This window comes from Sarcophilus harrisii, chromosome 6 (assembly GCF_902635505.1).
Source record: "Sarcophilus harrisii chromosome 6, mSarHar1.11, whole genome shotgun sequence".
NCBI classification, from domain to species: Eukaryota; Metazoa; Chordata; class Mammalia; order Dasyuromorphia; family Dasyuridae; genus Sarcophilus; species Sarcophilus harrisii.
Window position 1 is genome coordinate 123,147,665 of NC_045431.1, and position 21,877 is coordinate 123,169,541.

Here is a 21,877-nt window from a genome sequence, read left to right on the forward strand (position 1 = left end):
CCAAATTTACAGACATACAGACACATAATCCAACCCATGTGAAGAGATTCTGTGGCAGAAGTAAAAATCTGTCACAAGATATTTCTAGAAACTGAAAACAATTCTGAATAAATTATTCATCATAGGTAATGGCTTTAAAGATTGGTATTTTGATTTTGATTTTGGTAACTGGCTTTAAAGAAACATTTTTAGCAATTTTATTTTTAATTTGAGCGACGCAGATTTTATCATTTTGATGGAACTCCCAGTATGAGGGTTCATTCTCTTCACCAACATAGACTGCAGACTAACTTTTCTTTGATTTAGGAAAACAAAAAAAAGTCCTAATGAATTGTCCTAGGCATTCAGAGGTTAACAATCAGAGATCACATAGATTTGGAGCTAACAGGGCCACAGAGACCATCTGGACCAATTCCTTCCTTTTACAAATGAGTCAATAGAAAGTCAAGGAGTTTTAAGTAGATTTTCTCATGATCAGACTGGAAGCAAGCATCAGAACTGGGATCAATCTGAATCCAGAGCTTTCTAACTGAATGTTGAGTATGCTCTCTACTATCCAACACAGCTTCTTATTAAACAATGAAAATTGAATTATTAAATAAGAAATTATCAGATTTAATGGCTTTAAAGAATAATACATCTTTTTAAGAAAATTTTATGCAAAAAATTAATACACTGGAGGGCACTATCAAATCATACCATAATTTAAGCTATTATTATCTGTACAATTACTCAGAACTATAACTATACATTCACTCACTTGATATCTTGAAAATGAATTTTTTATATTTTGAATTTCCAGAAAGTCTATGATATATTTGTGTGCTCATCCTATAAGAACCAGAGATTTTTAGTATCTAGTTTTATCTTAATTCCACAATCAGGCAGAGAGAAACTATGTGAAATTGTGAATTAGGAAAGCTAACATCACTTAGATGTTATTAACAACTCTAATACCATTCTGATCCTTTTAAGATGAACATAAAAGATCTCTGTAAAATTTCTAGACTCTTACAGGTAAAAAGCTTGAACTTGTACTAGAAGGCTATAGAGAACAGCTCTCTTGCTCAATATAGCAATAGTATTATAGATGATTAGACATCCTTCGGGACACATGTTGGTCATTTTCTCATTTAAGAGTCAGATTAAGAAACCTAAATTTTATTCTCCCTCTTTCCCTTCCAAATTGTGTGTAATCTGAAGCAAACAACAATAACAATAATCCCCTGTAGCCAACTTTAGAAATTCAATTAGGTTTCTAGGTTGTTGTTTTTTTTTTCTACCAAGATTTCATCATTTGTGAATATTTGTTTACATTCATATTTATGAAATACTGTTTATACAGAATTATGAGCAGTACAAGAGAATTGCAAAGAATTAGGATTTTATTTTTGCCTTTCAACACTTCAATCTGGTCTAATAGCTTAACAGCCATGTTTTTTTAGTTTGAAATACTTCTATATCCTCAGTTTCCTCATCTAGAAAATTGGATAATTTGATATTTTGCTTAAGGAATAGTTATGAATATAAAAATTGAATGTAAGACAGCAACACTATGCATTCACTACCAAACCAGTGAAGTTATCAATTAATGATAATCTGTGCTTTTATTATGTATGTTACTAGAACATGAAGCATTATTTTGTCATATGTAGAACAGAAGCTGATAATAAATCTGATTTTAAATTTAACCCGAAAGTTAAGTCTCCATAATAGAAATAGAGTTTCATAGTGTTTTTCAGACTCTGTTCTATGGAATATTATGGTACATACATAAGGTTTTGTGAAAATATTAATTGTTGTTAGTTACATTTTCCCCTCTAAAATATCACATATAAAGTTATATATGATCATACATCTGTAATGATATTGCATTTTTCTGTTAGGATGACAATCCCTTCTATTCTGACAGTATGCCATAATCCCTTAAAATCCTTGAATCAGAGTTGGGAGCTTCTGTTTGTATATTTCAAAATGAACTTGCCCCTTGGCCAAATTAAGATCACAGATTTAGAATTGGAAGGGACTTTGGAAACCATCTAGTTTGACTCCCTCATTTGACGAAGAAAGCAATAAAAGCAAAAAACCAAATAAATAAATAGCTCAGTCAGGAAGAAGGGACAGAATTACATACAGCTCCTCGAACCATTCCTTTTACTGTATCTGTATCAAGTTTGGTTAACTCTCATCTGGCATATCAGAGAGTTGAATGATTTCAATTATATCATCAACCTAGTATTGTCCTTCTCTTTTATTATGAATGAAGCCCAGGACAAATGGAATCCTAAAATTTTTACAACTAGAGAAACCCCTGAAATATGACTGTCCAGACAAGAATATGTAAAAATAAATTTAAGTTTCTATGGATCTAAAAGGGCCATCAAACATTAAATGACTATTATAGGACTTTGGCAATAGAGAGGAACCTAAGAGAGGGCTGGGGTTGTTTTTTAATGCCTGAAGAAAGTCACTGGTTGAAGTAAAAGTTGAAAAAGGCACCTTAGATGGGAAAGATTCAAGTTACAAAAGAAAGGGAGGAAAAGAAAGGGGAAAAGTCAGAATTTGTACTTAAACAAAACTACAAGCTCATATCTGAGCTGAGAGATTATCTTATAGATGGCAGAGGGGTGGTGATGATTATTTTTTTTTAAAAAGTGTTGTTTTACTGATTGGCTAAGATTTAAGAAAGTGACTGAAAAAAATGTGAGCTTGGCTATGAGATTTAATTACATCATTCCCCACCACCACCACCACCACCACCAGAAAGTCAGCAATTAAATATTTTATTAGCATACACCCGAGCATGTCTTTTACCTTAGAAATGATGATTCTTGTATTTGGCCAGAGTTCTAAAATCAGGAAAACCTGCATTTAAATCTCCCTCAGCACCCTTCTTGGCTACATAACTGTGGGAAAGTCGCTTAATTTCTTAATATTCTATGCAGGTTTTTAAGATTAAAAGTTAAAGAGAAAATAAGTGAAGATTATTAAAAAATGGAAGAGCGCTGCAAAGGAGAGAAGTCCAAGCAAAGAAAGACTGGTAAAAATAAGGAAGACATAAGAGAGCAGTCAGTGATTAACTTCAGGAGTGAAGAGACCCTCAATAATTGTGCAGAATGTGGGAAAATACACTTCCAGAGGGAAAGCTTATTTGAATACTGCAGAATTTACTACAATGAACAAGTATGAGAGGTCATAATAGTTCTCCCCCAAAGTACAATCTTAGCTATAGAAGGCAAATTGATAGAATTTGAAGAAATTGTTTTCAGTGCCCAAAGAGCTACCTGCAATTACTGATTACCTATAAGGTATTAAGGAATGAATACTCAGAAAATCCTACTGACATTGAAAACCAAAACTGTTTTGTCAGGAAATTGAGTGCCTGCTTATTTGGACAGAATATTGACAGTGATTTTTTTATTGTATACAGAAAAGAACACAGTACTGTGGTCTGAGCAACTGGAGTGATTGTTGAGAAGGTTGTGAGGGAGTAAGGTACATTTGGGTGGGAATGGAAAATATGCAAAGATAAGTGATTGAGTTGAACATAGGCAATTCATAAATGAGTTATACTTTGCTAGGACTATGGAACAATTAGGAATAGCTCCCCAATATAGTGCAGATATCTTGATTTCGATGTCCAGAATAAGGGTTGGTTGTCCTTTTATATAAACCTCGATTTAAGGATCATAAATCATCAATGAGGAGATTTATGGTAAGATTATATAATAGGCTGCAACACGCCACCAATGAAAAAGTAGGAAGGAAAAAAGAAAAGGCAAAAGTAATCAAAGTACTGGAAAAGAAGAGGATCTGGCTACATGGGGAAAAATTATAAGATAGCCAGTGTTCCTCTGGTACCCTTGTGATACTGGAAGAAATTAAGGAAGGCTTTCAACACCTTGGTGTAGACTCCATGTGACAAATATTTGAAAATAAGGATAAACTGAATGAAGATGCACTCATGAGAATATGGTCTTGACTTGAGACTTTGCAGTAACAAATTGAGCTATAGCTAAAAAGTTCCAAGTGTTTGATTGTCTTGAATGAACATTCCCCTCCTGTTTCCAATCACCTCTTAATTAACATTTAAGTACTTCTTTTAAAGGCAATTTATTGTTTTGTTTCTCGGTTAGATGTCGCCTCCCTTTAGAGCCTGGACTCCCCCAGATAATGGGAGAAAAGGTCAAAGTGGAGGGAAGGGGCTTCTGTTCTATTTAATCTTTATTTTGTAGTTTGTGCTTTGCAATCCTTAACTATCACCTGGTCAGTTAGAAAATGCCCTTACTTGCAAAATTACAATAAATCCCTTTTTTTACTTTTTCTTACTCTGAGAGTGGTCACTACTATCCCACCCAGTTTAGGGGCTCATTCTGGGATATTTCTTATTCCTGAGGGATCTCTCCTATCCTGAATCCTTGGGCAGAGAGAAAGCAAAAACAGAAGTGGGCTAGCAAAGGCAGGATTAATTCAGCCCACCAGATGAGTCAGTTGAGAGAAGCTTGAAATTAGTCAGGTAAATTGTGCACAACCCAGGCAGAGCAAGCAATTAGTGAGGTGGGGAGAAAAGAGGATAAGATACTGTGAACCTTTGAAAGTCCTTTTGGTAAGGATCCATTTCCTTTGGTAAGATCAGCTGAGTCCTCCACACTTTTCTTCTGACAAGAACTAGTGAGCTGCCTGGGTGACTGGGTTTGGGATTGGGATAATTTAGGTGGCTAAAGTCCATAAAAAGCTTCTATTTCCCTTTGCTATTGGTAAAATCCTAAGGGGTTCAAGTTCATAAGGATTCTCCTGTTTTCCTTTGGTAAGATCAGGTGAGTCTTACATTACAGAGGACAACAAACTGAGAACTTTGGAAAGGAATTCTTGGAAAGAATCTAACTGACTCTAAACCTATTATCAAGTTGTCCCCAAGAAGATAGCTCTTTATGAAGAATTGGTATGAAGTACCAAAATATACAGGGAAATACTGTTTTGTTTGAGCATTCCCTAGGAGAAATTGATATAATATAGCAACGATTTTCAGGTCCCCTGATTTTATGGGAGGCTTTTGTTGTAACACTAAGTCAGTAATTCTAAATATTCTGCCTCAGGGACTTCCCATACTCCCAATCTAAGAATAACAATCTGTCAGATTCTGAATAGACCACTCCTCAATTCATTGCTGATTGATAGCCCTGGCCCTACCTCTAGGCCATGGAATTAGCATATCAATGATAGAAAGAAATAAAGCTGTCTCTTTTCTCTTAGGACTTTGCTAAAAAATTTTTGGGATTTAGTCAGCTAGTAATGGTGTTATAATTACAATAAAACTTTGCCCCTTGAGCAGGAAACAGGTTCAAGCAAGCCTGCAAATTCTTTTGAGACACTGCTCTGACCCCAAATTTTGGGGGTTCCTTTCCCACCCACAACAGAATTGTCCATTCCCTGAGGGCTTAGTGGTAAATTCAGAGGAGCCTTTAGCTCCAGAACTCCTCTCCTAGCTTCCACTAGATTGATTTAGAAAAGCTGTGTGTCTGTGTGTGTACGTTGTACCACAGTTCTCTTATGTAATGTTCTTTCCAAAATGTAATGTTCTCTGTTGAGGTTTTCTTGGGGTCTCTGGAGGGAGCTTCATTTCAGTTCAATAATCACTACAAGTACAGCCAGGTGTTAAAAGTCCAAACCCTTTATTGTCTCTTTCAAGTCTTGTCTGCTTTCCTGGGGCCCAGTTAGCTATTTTAGAGGCCTATCTCTCTCCTTGATTCTGTGAGCTTGAGCTCCTGCTGCCAGTCCTTTGCCTCTGCCAGCTTCTGCCTCTAGCTCTGTGTCAACCCTGGCTAAGGCTCCTAGTTTATATGCTCCACACTCATTATACACCAATGATAATATCATTAGGAAACCATTATTTGTTGGAGGATTAAATGAATGCTAGACTAGATTTAACCATTGTCTCCTCAATTCCACTTATTACCTTGTTTCAAGTTCTGGCCCATATCTCTTTTAATTGTCCTGCCTCAGTTTCCCTCATGGTCCTGCCTCAAAAATCTCTAAATTATCCTGCCTCAGTTTCCCTGGTTGCAACCCCCTTCCTGATCATTAGAACTGATATAACTTAGGGCTAGTTACTCTAAGGTTATAAATTATAAATGTGTAAACTCAAGATAAGGGGAAGTTCAGAGTTCCTGGCTCCCAACTCCTAAATTAGTAAGAATTTATGGTTCTACCCCCCCACACACACCTGTCTGAACTGGATTGGTGGTCCCTGCCTAGAGATTCCTGCTCACCAGAGTTTGGACTCCACCAACCACCTTTATGTACCTGAGTTTGGAGCTTGTAAATATGTCACTGAAAACTCACATTGGCTGCTGGACACTTTGGACATCAGCCCTGGGGGCATCATGCTCCCAGCACAATCTCTCCCTCTCCTGATAGACCTGGCCATCTTCAGCAACGAGATCAACCAAATCATTTCCAATGGAGCAGTAATGAACTGAACCAGCTACGCCCAGAGAAAGAACTCTGGGAGATGACTAAAAACCATTACATTGAATTCCCAATCCCTATATTTATGCCCACCTGCATTTTTGATTTCCTTCACAAGCTAATTGTACAATATTTCAAAGTCTGATTCTTTTTGTACAGCAAAATAACGTTTTGGTCATGTATACTTATTGTGTATCTAATTTATATTTTAATGTATTTAACATCTACTGGTCATCCTGCCATTTAGGGGAGGGGGTGGGGGGGGGGGTAAGAGGTGAAAAATTGGAACAAGAGGTTTGGCAATTGTTAATGCTGTAAAGTTATCCATGCATATAACCTGTAAATAAAAGGCTATTAAAAAAAAAAATCTCTCCCTCTCAGAAATTCAAATAAAATTTTAAAAACTCTCTAATCTCTATCTTGCCTCGGTTTCTCCAGTATTACAGTATATATGTATGCATGCATGCAACCTGTGGTTGTTTTCTGTGTTTCTCAGGTAGCCAAATTACAAAGGAAAAAATTTGGGTATTGGGATTTTTTTTTAAAAAAGGCTTATTTTTGTACATAATTGGACTTCTGCAAATAGCTTTTAGCCAGAGAGAGGAAAAATTAATTCTGGCATGGGGACAGTTTTAAATTCACACCAAAAAGAAAAAAAAAAACAAAAAACTGACCTTTCTGTGGACCTAAAACTGGCCAATCTGCATCTATAGAAATGATTAAAGTTATAGAACTGCTAAAAATATTTTAGCAGATACTGGGGATTTTGAGACTAATCATTGTTACTTGGCACTATTTTTATTACATTTTAAGTAGGCCTAATTTACATGACTAAAAGCCTTCTGAGGGCCTTCACCAGAGGTAAACTAAACTGAAAAAGATTACTACCCTCTCTGCGATTTTCCAAGCTTCTTAGAGGCTGGTGACATTTTTATTTGTAAAAGGTTACATAATTATTGGGAATCAAATGGATGGGGTGATAGATAGCCTCAGATGGGAGTTGGGGGTACAGAACCCCCATATGTATGCTGAATATGTTTATTAGACTCTAGGCCATGGTCAAAATAAATAGCTTTGAGAGAGCATATATAGTTAACAATTAACAATGGAAAGACAATTCCTCAATTGAACTCACAATTATCAGAGAAATGGAGTACCCCATGAAGTTGAGGCAAGCCTTTAGCTGGCAGAATAAATCCTGAAAGGGACTTAGCACCCTAAAAGAGTTAGTTAGCTGTAAGGAGGAAAAGTGGGGTCAGAAAGCATAGTGGAGTTAGGAGAGATACCACGTGGTATGGGGAAAAGGAAAAGACACAATTAGAATGCTGTGGAGGGCTGACTCAAAGGAAAGTAGTAACCATGCATGGGATGGCCCACAAGTACATTTTATAGGGAAAATTTAATCTCAAGGACATGCCTGAAAATTGAACAACCTGAAGTAGGAGGTCCAGTTAGACTTTTACCTTTAGGAATCAAACTGATTCCTTGGTCCTGTGGTTCCATGGACCCCACTAAAGAAATAGGAAAAACCAGACCCACAGGGACTGGAAACTGAGGGGAAATATATGAAGAATGGTGTAAGAGGTCTTCAAAGGATAATAAATGAAGAGGAGGGATTGAATGGGATAAATTAGTGAAGACCCCTCACGGAAATATGGCCTTGACTTGAGACTTTGCAAGTTGAGTTTTAGCTGCAAAGCTGCAGATGTTCGATTGTCTTAAATGAACATTCCCCTCCTATTTCTTATCACCACTTAATTAGCATTTAAATACTTCTTTTAAAGGGATTCTTTTGTTTCTGGGATAGATTTCCAGTTTAGAGTATAAGCCTGGACTCTCCCAGACAATGGAAGAAAAGGTCAAAGGGAGTAGGGTTTCTATTCTATTTAATCTTTTGTTTTGCAGTTTGTGCTTTGCGCACTCCTTTAATTGATACACTGTTGGTTAGGACAGGCCCGTTCTTACAAGGTCATAATAAATACCTTTTTGCTTTTGCTTATTCTGAGAATCTCTGTTTTGTGGTCACTATTGTCCCAACACAGAGGCACTTCCACATTTAAAACTAAGCATCATAGAATTGGAACAGCTGTTTAAAATTTTATCTCACTCTCTCTACTAAATTGTACTTTTCCCCAATGATCTTTAAATTCAATTAAGCATCAAAATGTAGCTGGGTTAGAAAACTTAGGTTATATTTGCTTCTCTACCAACTTCTAGCTGTGTGTGAATTTGGGCCTAAAGTATCTGTGTAATTCAGTTTCCTCATCTGCAAAATAAAAGTGAAAGATATTTACCCTGGTAATTTCATAAGATGTTTGTGAAAATTTAAGTGAGATAAGTTTAAAAGTACATTGAAAAAAGATCTGAAATAGTGCACAAAATATTAATAATATTATTGTTTTTATAACCTTTCCTGTTGCTATTTTGGTTTCATAGTTTGTATGTATTTGTTTCATGTTAATTAAACTGGCATCAGAACAACTATACTGTTATTGTATTAGGAAAACATTATTTGTAAGTATAATTGTGCCCTGCATATGTAACAATAATTTGCTAAATAGAAAAGAATATTTAGGAAGCCTATAAGCAATTTAAGAATTAAATTATTTGATAAAATTTATTTATTAGCTTCCAATAATCCAAGAATCAAACTATCTGGAAAAAAAAAATTGTATTTTTGCACAATTCTTGAGATATAAACATAATGACTGCATTTCCACAATTAACCACAAATAAACCACCATACCACAAAAAGCAAAAAAACCCCACAGAATACAAATAACAGTCTCACCAAGCAGGTCATTTTGGGGTAGCCATTCTATAAGTTTTGTGTTATTCCCGAGATTCTTTGGTTTGAGTCCAGAAAACCTAAAAAGCACAGTGGAAGAAAAATCATTCAGAATAGAGATAGAAAAATTTATATCACTTAACGTAAAACAAATTATAAACTTAATATTTTACCCCTTTATACAATAAAGCTCTAACACATTATGCTTGATTTAATAAAAATGAAGTTCAATTAGTTTACTTTTCTGTACTATAATTATTGGGGGTATGTCAAAAAGATATTCATGTTCCCACCTTATTGCTCAAATAGATTATAACTTCCAGAAAGGGAAGAAGCATGCCTTATCTAAACATTTTTATCTTTCCCAATGCCTATGACAGGAAGAAGTGAGGGAAGGAGAGAGGAAAGAAGAGTACAAGAAGATGGGGAGAAGGCAAGGAGAAGAGTTTTGAAAGCATTAAACCCACTTAGCTTTCTAATAACTACAGGTTATAATAAACTTATCAAGCTCCCAAAGAAAGTAGGTGATTTTACTACTGTGGTGGTCCAGAAAAAGCTGCTGGATTTCTGAGTTTTTCTGATAACAGGCTATCTATACTCATTCCTGGTAATCTTCTGTGGAATCCCTGCTTCCCCATTCAGTACCAGGCATCGGTAATCTTTGTGGACACAAAGACAAAAGTCCCTGCCCTCAAGGAGCCTGCATTTCAATGGAAAGTGAAGAACTGATAAGCATCTACTATACATCTGGCACAACCATGGGAGATAGGTCCTAATATTATCCCATTTTATAGTTAGGGAAACTGAAGCTGACAGATGTAAAGTTACTTTCTTCAAGATTACAAAGTTAGTCTCTGAAATCATATTTGAACTCAGATCTTTCTAACTCTGAGCCCTATCCATTATATAACTTAGCTACCCCTAATGAGAGGTAAAAATATAAACATATAAGCACACTGAAAACAAGCAGGACTTTTTTTTTGGAGAGAGGGAGATAATTAGTCTTATTAATCTTAATTTGGAAATGACAAAGTGTCACCAACATAGCTGCAATAAACTGGGACATTTACATGTGTACCGTGTATATGTGGCTTAGAGGCAAAGATTATCATTTTTCACCAAGTATCTATCACAATGCCTCATACATATGCACGTAATCAATAATTATAACCACAAAAATAATAATTTTTATGCAGCTTTTCAAGATTTACAAAAGTGCTTTATATGTTATCTTGCTTGGTCTTCCCAAGAACCTAAGAGGTAGATGCTAGTATTATGCCATTTTACAGAAGAAGGAACTGAGACTAAGAGAAATTAAGAGATTTGCCAAGGATCACATAGCCAATAACTGCTGGAATCTGAATACCTGATTCCAAACCCAATACTTTATCCACTACATTGCCAAGCCTCCTTAAAGCTTCAAATCAATGTTAGAATTGAAATTGAAATGAAATAAAGGTGTTTTCAGAGGTGAAAATCAAGTTTGGAATAAATTTGGACATTTCCTATTATGGGAATTTATACTGCCATTATGCCAGTGTTTGTAAATTACAGATTTAAAATCTTCATTAGTTGGATAATTTCACAAAATTCTCCCTTAAACTTCAATTCACTGAGAAGCCACGAAGTTTCTTACTACTGATGACTCAGTGAGTTAGATATTACTGGATCCAAAACTTCAATTGTAAATCAATGATATATAAACATTCTTGACTTTCTTATTCTTACCTCCAAATCACCTTTTGAGGCAACCTTGACAAAGCTCCTGCTAGTTTGCAAGTGATGTCTTCTGATAAATACTTTACACCAGCTCCAAAAGATACCAAGACAAAACCATCTTCATTAGACTCGTTTACCCATCTTTGGAGATCCTGTTAATACAAAAACGATCAATTAATTTCTTTTCTTTTCTCTTTTAAATAAAGCTTTTTATTTTCAAAACATGCATGTATAATTTCTCAACATTAACCCTTTCAAAACCTTGAATCACTTTCTTTTTTTAAATTAATTTTTAAATTTATTATAATAACTTTTTATTGACAGAACCTATGCCAGGGTAATTTTTTTTTACAACATTATCCCTCACACTCACATTTGTTCCGATTTTTCCCCTCTCTCCCTCCAGCCCTTCCTCTAGATGGCAAGCAGTCCTATATATGTTGAATAAGTCACAGTATATCCTAGATACAATATATGTGTGCAGAACTTAACAGTTCTCCTGTTGCACAGGGAGAATTGGATGCAAAAGGTAAAAATAACCCGGGAAGAAAAAAATATATATAAACAGTTTGCATTCATTTCCCAGTGTTCTTTCTTTGGATGTAGCTGCTTCTGTCCATCATTGATCAATTGAAACTGAATTAGGTCTCTTTGTCAAAGAAATCCACTTCCATCAGAATACATCTTCATACAGTATCGTTGTTGAAGTATATAATGATCTCCTGGTTCTGCTCATTTCACTTAGCATCAGTTCATATAAGTCTCTCCAAGGCTCTCTGTATTCATCCTGCTGGTCATTTCTTACAGAACAATAATATTCCATAACATTCATATACCACAATTTACCCAACTATCTCCAATTGATGGGTATCCATTCATTTTCCAGTTTCTAGTCACTACAAACAGGGCTACCACAAACATTTTGGCACATACAGGTCCCTTTCCCTTCTTTAGTATCTCCTTGGGGTATAAGCCCAGTAGTAGCACTGCTGGATCAAAGGGTATGCACAGTTTGATAACTTTTTGGACATAGTTCCAGATTGCTCTCCAGAATGGTTGGATTCGTTCAAAACTCCACCAACAATATATCAGTGTCCCAGTTTTCCCACATCCCCTCCAACAATCATCATCATTATTTCCTGTCTTCTTAGCGAATCTTACAGATGTGTAGTGGTATCTCAGAGTTGTCTTAATTTGCATTTCTCTGATTAATAGTGATTTCGAACACTCTTTCATATGACTAGAAATAGTTTCAATTTCATCATCTGACAATTGTCTGTTCATATCCTTTGACCATTTATCAATTGGAGAATAGCTTGGTTTCTTATAAATTAGAGTCAATTTTCTATATATTTTGGAAATGAGACCTTTATCAGAACCTTTAACTGCAAAGATGTTTTCCTAGTTTGTTGCTTCCCTTCTAATCTTGTTTGCATTAGTTTTGTTTGTACAAAAGCTTTTTAATTTGATGTAATCAAAATTTTCTATTCTGTGATCAATAATGATCTCTAGTTCATCTTTAGTAACAAATTTCTTCCTCCTCCACAGGACTGAAAGATAAACTATCCTATGTTCCTCTAATGTATTTATAATCTCGTTCTTTATGCCTAAATCATGGACCCATTTTGATCTTATCTTCGGATACAGTGTTAAGTGTGAATCCATGCCTAATTTCTGCCATACTAATTTCCAGTTATCCCAGCAGTTTTTATCAAATAATGAATTCTTATCCCAAAAGTGAGGATCTTTGGGTTTGTCAAACACTAGATTGCTATATAGTTGACTATTCTGTCTTGTGAACCTAACCTGTTCCACTGAGCAATTAATCTATTTCTTAGCCAATACCAAATGGTTTTGGTGACTGCTGCTTTATACTATAGTTTTAGATCAGGTACAGCTAGGCCACCTTCATTTGATTTTTTAAAAATTAATTCCTTTGAGATTCTCGACATTTTATTCTTCCATATGAATTTTGTTATTATTTTTTCTAGATCATTAAAATATTTTCTTGGAAGGGCGATTGGCATAGCACTAAATAAATAGATTAATTCAGCAGTATTGTCATCTTTGTTATATTCGCATGGCCTATCTAAGAGCACTTAATATTTTTCCAGTTATTTAAATCTGACTTTATTTGTGTGTAAAGTTTTTTGTAATTTTGCTCATATAGTTCCTGACTTTCCTTTGGTAGATAGATTCCCAAATATTTTATGCTGTCAACAGTTATTTTGAATGGAATTTCTCTTTGTATCTCTTGCTGTTGGATTTTGTTGGTGATGTATAAAAATTCTGAGGATTTATGGGGATTTATTTTGTATCCTACAACTTTGCTAAAGTAGTGAATTATTTCTTATAGCTTTTTAGTAGAATTTCTGGGGTTCTCTAAGTATACCATCAGCAAAGAGTGATAGTTTGGTTTCCTCATTGCTTACTCTAATCCCTTTAATCTCTTTCTCAACTCTTATTGCCACGGTTAGCATTTCTAATACAATATTGAATAATAACGGTGATTGTGGGCTACCTTGCTGCACTCTAGATCTTACTGGGAAAGGTTCCAGTTTTTCCCCATTGCATATGATGTTTACTGACGGTTTTAAATATATGCTCCTAACTATTTTAAGGAAAAGTCCATTTATTCCTATAATCTCAAGTGTTTTTATTAGAAATGGATGTTGGACTTTATCAAATGCTTTTTCTGCATCTATTTTAATGATCATATGGTTTTTATTAGTTTGGTTGTTGATATAGTCAATTATGATAACAGTTTTCCTAATATTGAATCAACCCTGCATTCTTGGTATAAATACTACTTGGTCATGGTGTATTATCCTGGGGATGATTTTCTGTAATCTTTTTGCTAATATTTTATTTAAGATTTTAGCATCAATATTCATTAGGGAGATTGGTCTACAATTTTCTTTCTCTCCTTTCAGCCTACCTGGTTTAGGTATCAGTAACATGTCTGTGTCACAAAAGGAGTTTATTAGGACTCCTTCAATCCCTATTTTTTCAAATAGTTTATATAGCATTTGAGTTAATTGTTCTTTAAATGTTTGGTAGAATTCACATGTAAATCCATCTGGTCCTAGGGATTTTTTCTTAGGGAGTTGGTTAATAGCTTGTTCTATTTCTTTTTCTAAGATGGGACTGTTTAGGATATTTACTTCTTCCTCTGTTATTCTGGGCACGCTATATTTTTGAAGGTATTCTTCTATTTCATTTAAGTTGTCGAATTTATTGGCAAAGTAATTCCTAATTATTGCTCTAATTTCCTCTTTGTTCGTGGCGAGTTCTCCCTTTTCATTTTTAAGACTAACAATTTGATTTTCCTCTTTCCTTTTTTTAATCAGATTTACTAAGGGTTTGTCTATTTTGTTGGTTTTTTCATAGAACCAACTCTTAGTTTTTATTAATTAATTCAATAGTTTTTTTAACTTTCAATTTTATTGATGTCTCCTTTTATTTTTAGAATTTCAAGTTTAGTGTTTGGGGATTTTTAATTTGTTCCTTTTCTAGCGTTTTTAGTTGCAAGCCCAATTAATTGACCTTCTCTTTCTCTATGTTATGCATGTAGGCCTCCAGAGATATGAAATTTCCCATTACTGCTTTTGCTGCATCCCACAAATTTTGATATGATGTCTCATTATTGTCATTTACTTGGGTGAAGTTATTAATTATGTCTATGATTTGCTGTTTCACCCAATCATTCTTTAGTATGAGATCATTTAGTTTCCAATTATTTTGTGGTCTACTTTCCCTTGGCTTTTTGTTGAATGTAATTTTTATTGCATCGTGGTCTGAAAAGGATGCATTTACTATTTCTGCCTTACTGCATTTGAGTTTGAGGTTTTTATGTCCTAATATATGGTGTACTTTTGTATAGGTTCCATGAACTGCTGAAAAGAAAATATACTCTTTTCTCTTTCCATTTCGTTTTCTCCAGAGATTTATCACAGCTAACTTTTCTAGTATTCTGTTTACCGCTTTGACTTCTTTCTTATTTATTTTGTGCTTTGATTTATCTAATTCTGACAGTGCAAAGTTGAGATCTCCTGCTATTATAGCTTGCTGTCTATTTCTTCTTACAGTTCTCTTAATTTCTCTTTGAAGAATTTAGATGCTACATCACTTGATGCATATATGTTTAATATCGATATTGCTTCATTATCTATGCTACCCTTGAGCAAGATATAGTGCCCTTCCTTATCTCTTAATTAAATCAATTTTTGCTTTTGCTTGATCTGAGATCAGGATGGCTACCCCTGCTTTTTTGCCTTCACCTGAAGCATAGTAGATTTTGCTCCAACCTTTTACCTTTACTCTGCATGTATCTCCCTGTTTCAGGTGTGTTTCCTGTAAACAACATATTGTAGGATTCTGGCTTTTAATCCATTCTGCTAACCACTTCCTCTATATGGGGGAGTTTACCCTGTTCACATTTATGGTTAAAATTACCAATTCTGTATAACTTGCCATCTTGTTAACCTCTGTTTATGCTTTTCTCCCTTCTTTCCCCCTTCCCCCCTCTTCCCAGTATTAAACTTGTGAGCACCATTTGCTGCTCACAGCCCTCCCTTTTTAGTAACCCTCCCCCCACCCCCACCCCCGCCTTAGAGTTCCTCCCCCTATCTTATTTTATTCCTTTCCTTCACAGTTTCCATATTCCCTTCTCCATAGCTTATTCCTTCCCTTTTCACTTTTCCCTTCCCACTTTTGAATGAGGTGGGAGAAGTTTCAACATAAATTGAATATGTATAAAATTTTTCTCTTAAGGCCAATTCTAATGGCAGTAAGATACCCACTATATTCATCCTCCTCCATTCTTTCTCTCAGATATAGTAAGTTTCCTTTGCTTGTTCCTGAGATGTAGTACCCGCACTTTACCCTTTTTCTGATACAATGTCCTTTCCACCTCTAGTTTCTAGGACAACGTATAAATGTATTCTTTATAAATCTTTAAAGCAGAAATATAGTTCCCAAGATTTCTTTTTACCTTTTTAGGTTTCTCTTGAGTTCTATATTTGTAGATCAAACTTTTTGTTAAGTTCTGTTTTTTTTTTTTTCCCATCAAAAAATAGGTAAAATTCGCTTATTTTGTTGAATGACCATCTTCCCTGGAAAAAGATGTTCATTCTGGCTGGCTAAGTTATTTTTGGTTGCATACCGAGTTCCTTAGCTTTTCAGAATATCATATTCCAGGCCCTTTGATCTTTTAATGTGGATGCTGCTAGATCTTGGGTGATCCTTATTGTGGCTCCTCTATATTTGAATTGGGTTTTTCCTTTCTTATTTTTCTTTAGTTTTTTTTTTTTTTTTGGGGGGGGGAAATCGAGTGTCTATATTTTCTGTCACAACATTACTTTAATGGAAATGTTTTGCATGACTTCATATGTATAACCTATATAGCAAATTGCTTGCCTTCTCAATATAGGGGAGAGAGGAAAGGACGAAATCTGGAACTCAAAAGTTTTAAAAACAAATATTAGAAATTGGGTTTTTTTTCCATGTAATTGGGAAAAATAAAATACTAAATTAAAAAAAAATTGGGTTTTTCTAGCCCCTGCAGTATTTTTTCCTTTGTCTAAGGATTCTGGCATTTGGACATTATATTTCTTGGTGTTTTGATTTTAGGATCCCTCTCAGTAGGTGATCGATGAATTCTTTTAATGTTTATTTTACCCTCTGTTTCTATGACTCTTGGGTAGTTCTCTTTGATAATTTCCTGGAAAATAGTGTCCAGGCTCTTTTTTTCATCATATTTTTCTGGGAGACCAATAATCCTCAGATTGTCTCGCCTAGACCTATTTTCCAGGTCTGTTGTTTTCCCAAGAAGGTATTTCACATTTTCCTCCATTGTTTGATGTTTTTGGTTGACTGATTCTTGTTGTCTCCTCGAGTCATTCAATTCCATTTGTTCGATTCTGATTTTCAATGAAGTATTTTCTTCACTTACTTTTTAAATATCTTTTTCTAATTGTTCAATTGAGTTGTTTTGTTCTATGGAATTTTTTCCCATTTCCCCAATTTTATTTTTTAGAGAGCTATTTTCTGTTTCCAGTTCACTAATCCTATTTTTCAAGGATTTGATTTCTTTATCCACTCTGTCTTTAAATGAGTGGGATGTCTTCTCCAGATTCTCTTGCCAAGCCTCCCTCTCCTCTTCCCATTTTTCTTCTAGCTCTCTTGTGAGAGCCTTTTTAATTTCTTCTATGAGATTCATTTGTGCTGAGGAACAGATGATCTCCTGTGGGGATTCACCTGGAGACAGTCTGTTTTTAATCTCCTCAGGGTTTAGTGTCTGCTCTCTATCTGTATAAAAGCTGTCAAGGGTTAAGGTCCTTTTCATTTTTTTTGCTCATTTTGTCAGAGAGGAATCAGAGACAAAGTAGCAAAGAAAAAAAGAAAAAACCCCAAATGGAATCTGTTTTTTTGTAGGAAGGGTCTGGGTGGTGTTACTGAGCTTCCTCTACAGACTGGGGGGGGGGAGGGGAAGGGGGGACCCGCAGCGAAGCACTAGCAGGGACTGTGCTGCTCCTGCACTCTCAGTCTCAAAGCATGCTGAGATGCTGTGGGGGAGGGGTGACCAGGTCTCAAGAAATTCCAGCTATTTGGGGTTGTATTCTTCACCCCCTCTCCCCCCTGTGTTTTTAGCTTCTCTGCTGGGCTACTGACCTGCTGCCAGAGCAAAGTATCCAATCCTGTAGCAAAGCTCTCCCTACAGAGATGGCTGAGATCACACCCCACTCCTCTCTGGTCTGTTTGGCTGTGAGCTGCCTCCTGTGCTGTCGAAGCTGCCCTCAGCCTGTACCTGATCTAAAACCGTTCCCGCCCTCGAGCAAAAACAGACCTTTCCTGTTGAATTTCAAGGATGTCTTCTCTTGGTAACTATTTGTGGGGTTTTTTTCAGTCAAGCATTAATTCAGAGGCTTGTCATGAAATGAATTCTGAGAGAAAACATGGAGCTTACACAGCTGTGTAATATCTTGGCCAGAAGTCTGACAATCAATTAATTTCAAGTAACATTAGGTCATCCAATAATCAGTGTGTAAAATAACATTTGCCTCTGTACTGTGATATAACAAAACTTCAGTTTTTTAAATGTTTAGATGCATTATCCAAAATAAAATATACAATTCAAATAAATAAGAGATTAATATTTTCATAGATACTGAATTCCCTACAATTTGATTTTAAACAAAACAAAAATATTTTCATAATTCCATATAAAGAAAAGAGATTAGGTGTTCAATTGGAAAAGATCAGCAAAAATGACAAAAATACACTCATGTCTTGTATTTGAATTAGAGAGAAATGGACAATTATTACATGTTGTAATGACATCATAGGAACATAATCTCAGCATCTGCTGCTGAAGAGATCAACTATGTCAAAAGGGCAAAATTGGTATTAATGAGCATAAAACTGAAAGCTATAAATAAGATCGTCAGGGGAGAAAATCCCAATACTTTCAGGATTGGAAAGGACCTCAGAGGCTATCTGGGTAAGTGGTTGACAAACTATACTCCTTAGACCACATTAGGCCTGCCAGCTATTTTTGTATAGTCCACAAACTAAAAATGTTTTTTACATTTTTAACAGCAGGGAGATGGGTCAGATTTTGAATACAGGTCACAGTTTGCTGACATTTGATTTAGGATGACCTATACTTCAACAATAACAGCTCCTACAGTACACTCAATAAGTAGTCATTTACCCCTTCCTTCTCCTTGAAGAACTACAGTGAGGAGAAAGGCACTATGTAGAATCACCTCATTTTTCACATGTGTATAGTACAAATTGCTGGAAAGGTTTTTTTTTGTTTGTTTTATTAATTCTTATATCAAACTGAAATCTGCCTCTTTGTTGATTTTACTCATTGTTCTTTACTCCCTCTAGAGTTCAATAGATCTAATACCTCTTTCATGAATCAGTTCTTCAAATGAATGAGAATAGACATCCAAATCTTTTCTTTTGAAGGCTAAAAACTTTTCTTGATTTTCCCAATTGCTAATTATAGAGGATGGTTTCAAGGCTTTTCACCACCTAGACATGGAAACATACCTTGGCCAACCAAAGTCTTAGAAAGATGGTCCCACAACTCCTCCCTTCAATAGCCTCTGGCTTTCCATTCTGTGTCCATTAAACAAATGGTTTTAGGTACTTCATTAGGTTTATAAAAAGTGTCCAATTAATACTTAGGACAGATAAATTTGAGTAAGTTACATCTAGCCTTCATTTCATAAGTAACTGATGCTAGGTTGGCAATAGAAGCTGCCTTCTAGAGTCCTAACAATTAAAATCAACAGAAGAGACACCTGGTGTACTATGCAAGGCAAGAAGGCAGTGGCACTGGTATTTTAACTATTTAGAGGGGAGTTGTATTTGTTTTAATATTATATAATTTTTTTAAAAAGCATTTTTTCTTCCCTCCAATTCCCTCTCTCAATAGGAACAACAACTACAACAAAACATAAAAATTTGCATAATTCTGTACCCTGAGCCCACCACCTCTCTGTCAAGTGGGTACAATGAATGCTCATGATCAGAAAACTCTTCCAAATTTCTAAGTTTTTTGGTCTTTATATTTGCTGTTATTGTATCACTTGTTTTTCTAATTTTGCTTTTATTGCTGTCAGTTTATATGTCTTCAAAGTTATTAGTTTCATAACTTTGATGCTATAGTATAAAATTGTTCATCCATACACGCTTTGCATATTTCTTTGAAATCATTCTTTTTCTTATTTCTTTCCTTACAATAATATTCCATTAAATTCATATATCACAATTTGTTTAGCCATTCTTCAATTGAGAGATACTCCTTAATTTTTAGGGATTTTGCTCCCACAGAAAAAAACACAGATCTTTTCCATTTTCTTTGATCTTTTGTGGCTATAGTCTAAGCAGTGATAAAGTTGGATAAAAAGGCACAAACTGTTTAGTAACTTTTTGTATATTATTCCAAATTGTTTTCCAGAGTGGCTGGTCCTATCTACAACTCCAATGTACAAGGAAAATAAATAGAATTCATATCTAATATCAATTAATACATTCTACTTAAAAAAACCCAACCACTTAGATGTCATGAATGAAATCATGGGCCTGAGACCCCTCCAAAACAACAAAGTCTCTGGAGTGAATCAGCATCCATATAGTGGAAGAATGCTCTAGAAGAAAGAGTATGCTTTTTAATCAAACCCTCCCAGTCATTCCTGCTTGGTCAATATACTATCATGTTTCCCTCTCCTCCTCCTTCATGCTTTCTTAGATATATTCCCCCTCCCTTGTCATGTATCCCATGTTCAAGGATGGCAAAAAATTCCTCCTATGGGGTGTGTTGGGTAATGTACAATCAGTTTTTTAAGTATACTCATTTTCCCATTTGCCTTTGCTAGGACATTGACCCTGACTGGTTTCAGTCAGATAGGGTCTGTGGTAAGACAATGGTGGAAGAGGATATATAGATCCATTTCTGATTGGTTGGATGCATTTGTTAAAAGCAACTTTGCTATCAAACTGTGCATATTCTGATCCAGCATTACTACTACTGGGTCTGTAATCCAACAAAATCATAAAAGTCAGGAAAAGACCCACATGTGCAAAAATGTTTGTAGCATCTCTTCTTATGGTGGCATAGAATTAGAAAGTGAGTAAATGCCCATAAATTGGGGAATGGCTGAATAAATTGCAGTATATAAAAGTAATAGAACATTACTGTTCTATAAAAAATGAACAAGCTTATTTTAGAAAGGCGTAGAAAGTTTTACATGAACTGATGCTGAGCAAAACAAGTAGAAGCAGGAAGATTTGGTTCTCAGTGGTTTAATGATCCAAGGAAATTCCAATAAAAACTCTGAATAGAAAACATAAACAAACAAAAAAAAAGTGTCCATCTATCACATCAGAATAAAATGTAGTTTAGGAGTTCTCAATTTGAGTTCAATTTCATTATGTGCTATGTGTACATGTATATATTTTATGTATAATATACATAATAATATAAAATGATATATGTTAGTAAAATTTGGCACTTCTATTATAAATTTAAAACCACATGATTCTCAGAAGGGATTCATAAACTAAAAAGGGGAATAACCAAAAATGGTTAAAGAACCCTCACTTTTGTAAAAGGAGGATAGAATTAAAAATCAGGATAAATGGATTCACTTCGTGAGAAATACTGAAAAGTTAGGTTTCCACAGAATGTTGCAAGACCATGCAATGGGTTTTCAAAATGTGTGAAATTAAAGAAAGTTAACACAGAACAACTAAATTTCAATCTCTCAGGAACTTTGAGCAAACAAGGAATTGGGGAGCACAGGTAAAAACAACAAGTTTTTTTTTCTCTTTTTTTTAAAGATAATAGTCGATTCAACTCAAACTGGATGGGACTAGATCAAATCGCTATTGTGCTTGCTTAACAGGATAACTGAATATTAAGATACTCCACAGGAGTTTTCTGCCATTTTTGAACATGGGATGTATGATAAAAGAGAGGAGACATGCTTATTATACATATTCAGGAGGAAACATACGGTCAGAGTATCAGAAAGATTGTAATCTGAAAAGGAATAGGCCAATCTGTCCTCTGAAGGGAGAGGACTGTGCCTAGCTAACAAGTATAAAAAGCTTCTGTTGCTTCTGTGCTTGCTTCTTCTGAAAGAGGAATGGGAGCCTGCTTCTGGACAGAAACTTTAAGATAATTCCTTAAAGATTCTTCCTTAATAAATTTTCCTTGATAGCTGAATTTCAGCTTCAAGTGTCTTTCTAACAGCTTCAAATTTTTCCACAATTCAACAAATTCAAAGGTTCTGCTTATCTCTAAATCAACCATCCTAAGATTCTATGATATATTGAAATGGTAAAGAAATGTGACAATATGAGTAATTTCCTGTATCTTTGTAT

General features: G+C 35.1%; 1 protein-coding gene across 1 annotated transcript in view; it reads right to left on the minus strand.

Annotated features, from left to right (window-relative positions):
• UGT8 (UDP glycosyltransferase 8) overlaps positions 1-21,877 on the minus strand; it is a 98,397-nt gene that overhangs the window by 5,959 nt on the left and 70,561 nt on the right. Inside the window, exons 3-4 of the mRNA XM_031943250.1 lie at positions 10,985-11,127; positions 9,260-9,336 (exon numbers count right to left, since the gene is read on the minus strand). Of these exons, the coding sequence (XP_031799110.1) occupies positions 9,260-9,336; positions 10,985-11,127 (220 nt within the window). The remainder of the gene's footprint in view (positions 1-9,259; positions 9,337-10,984; positions 11,128-21,877) is intronic.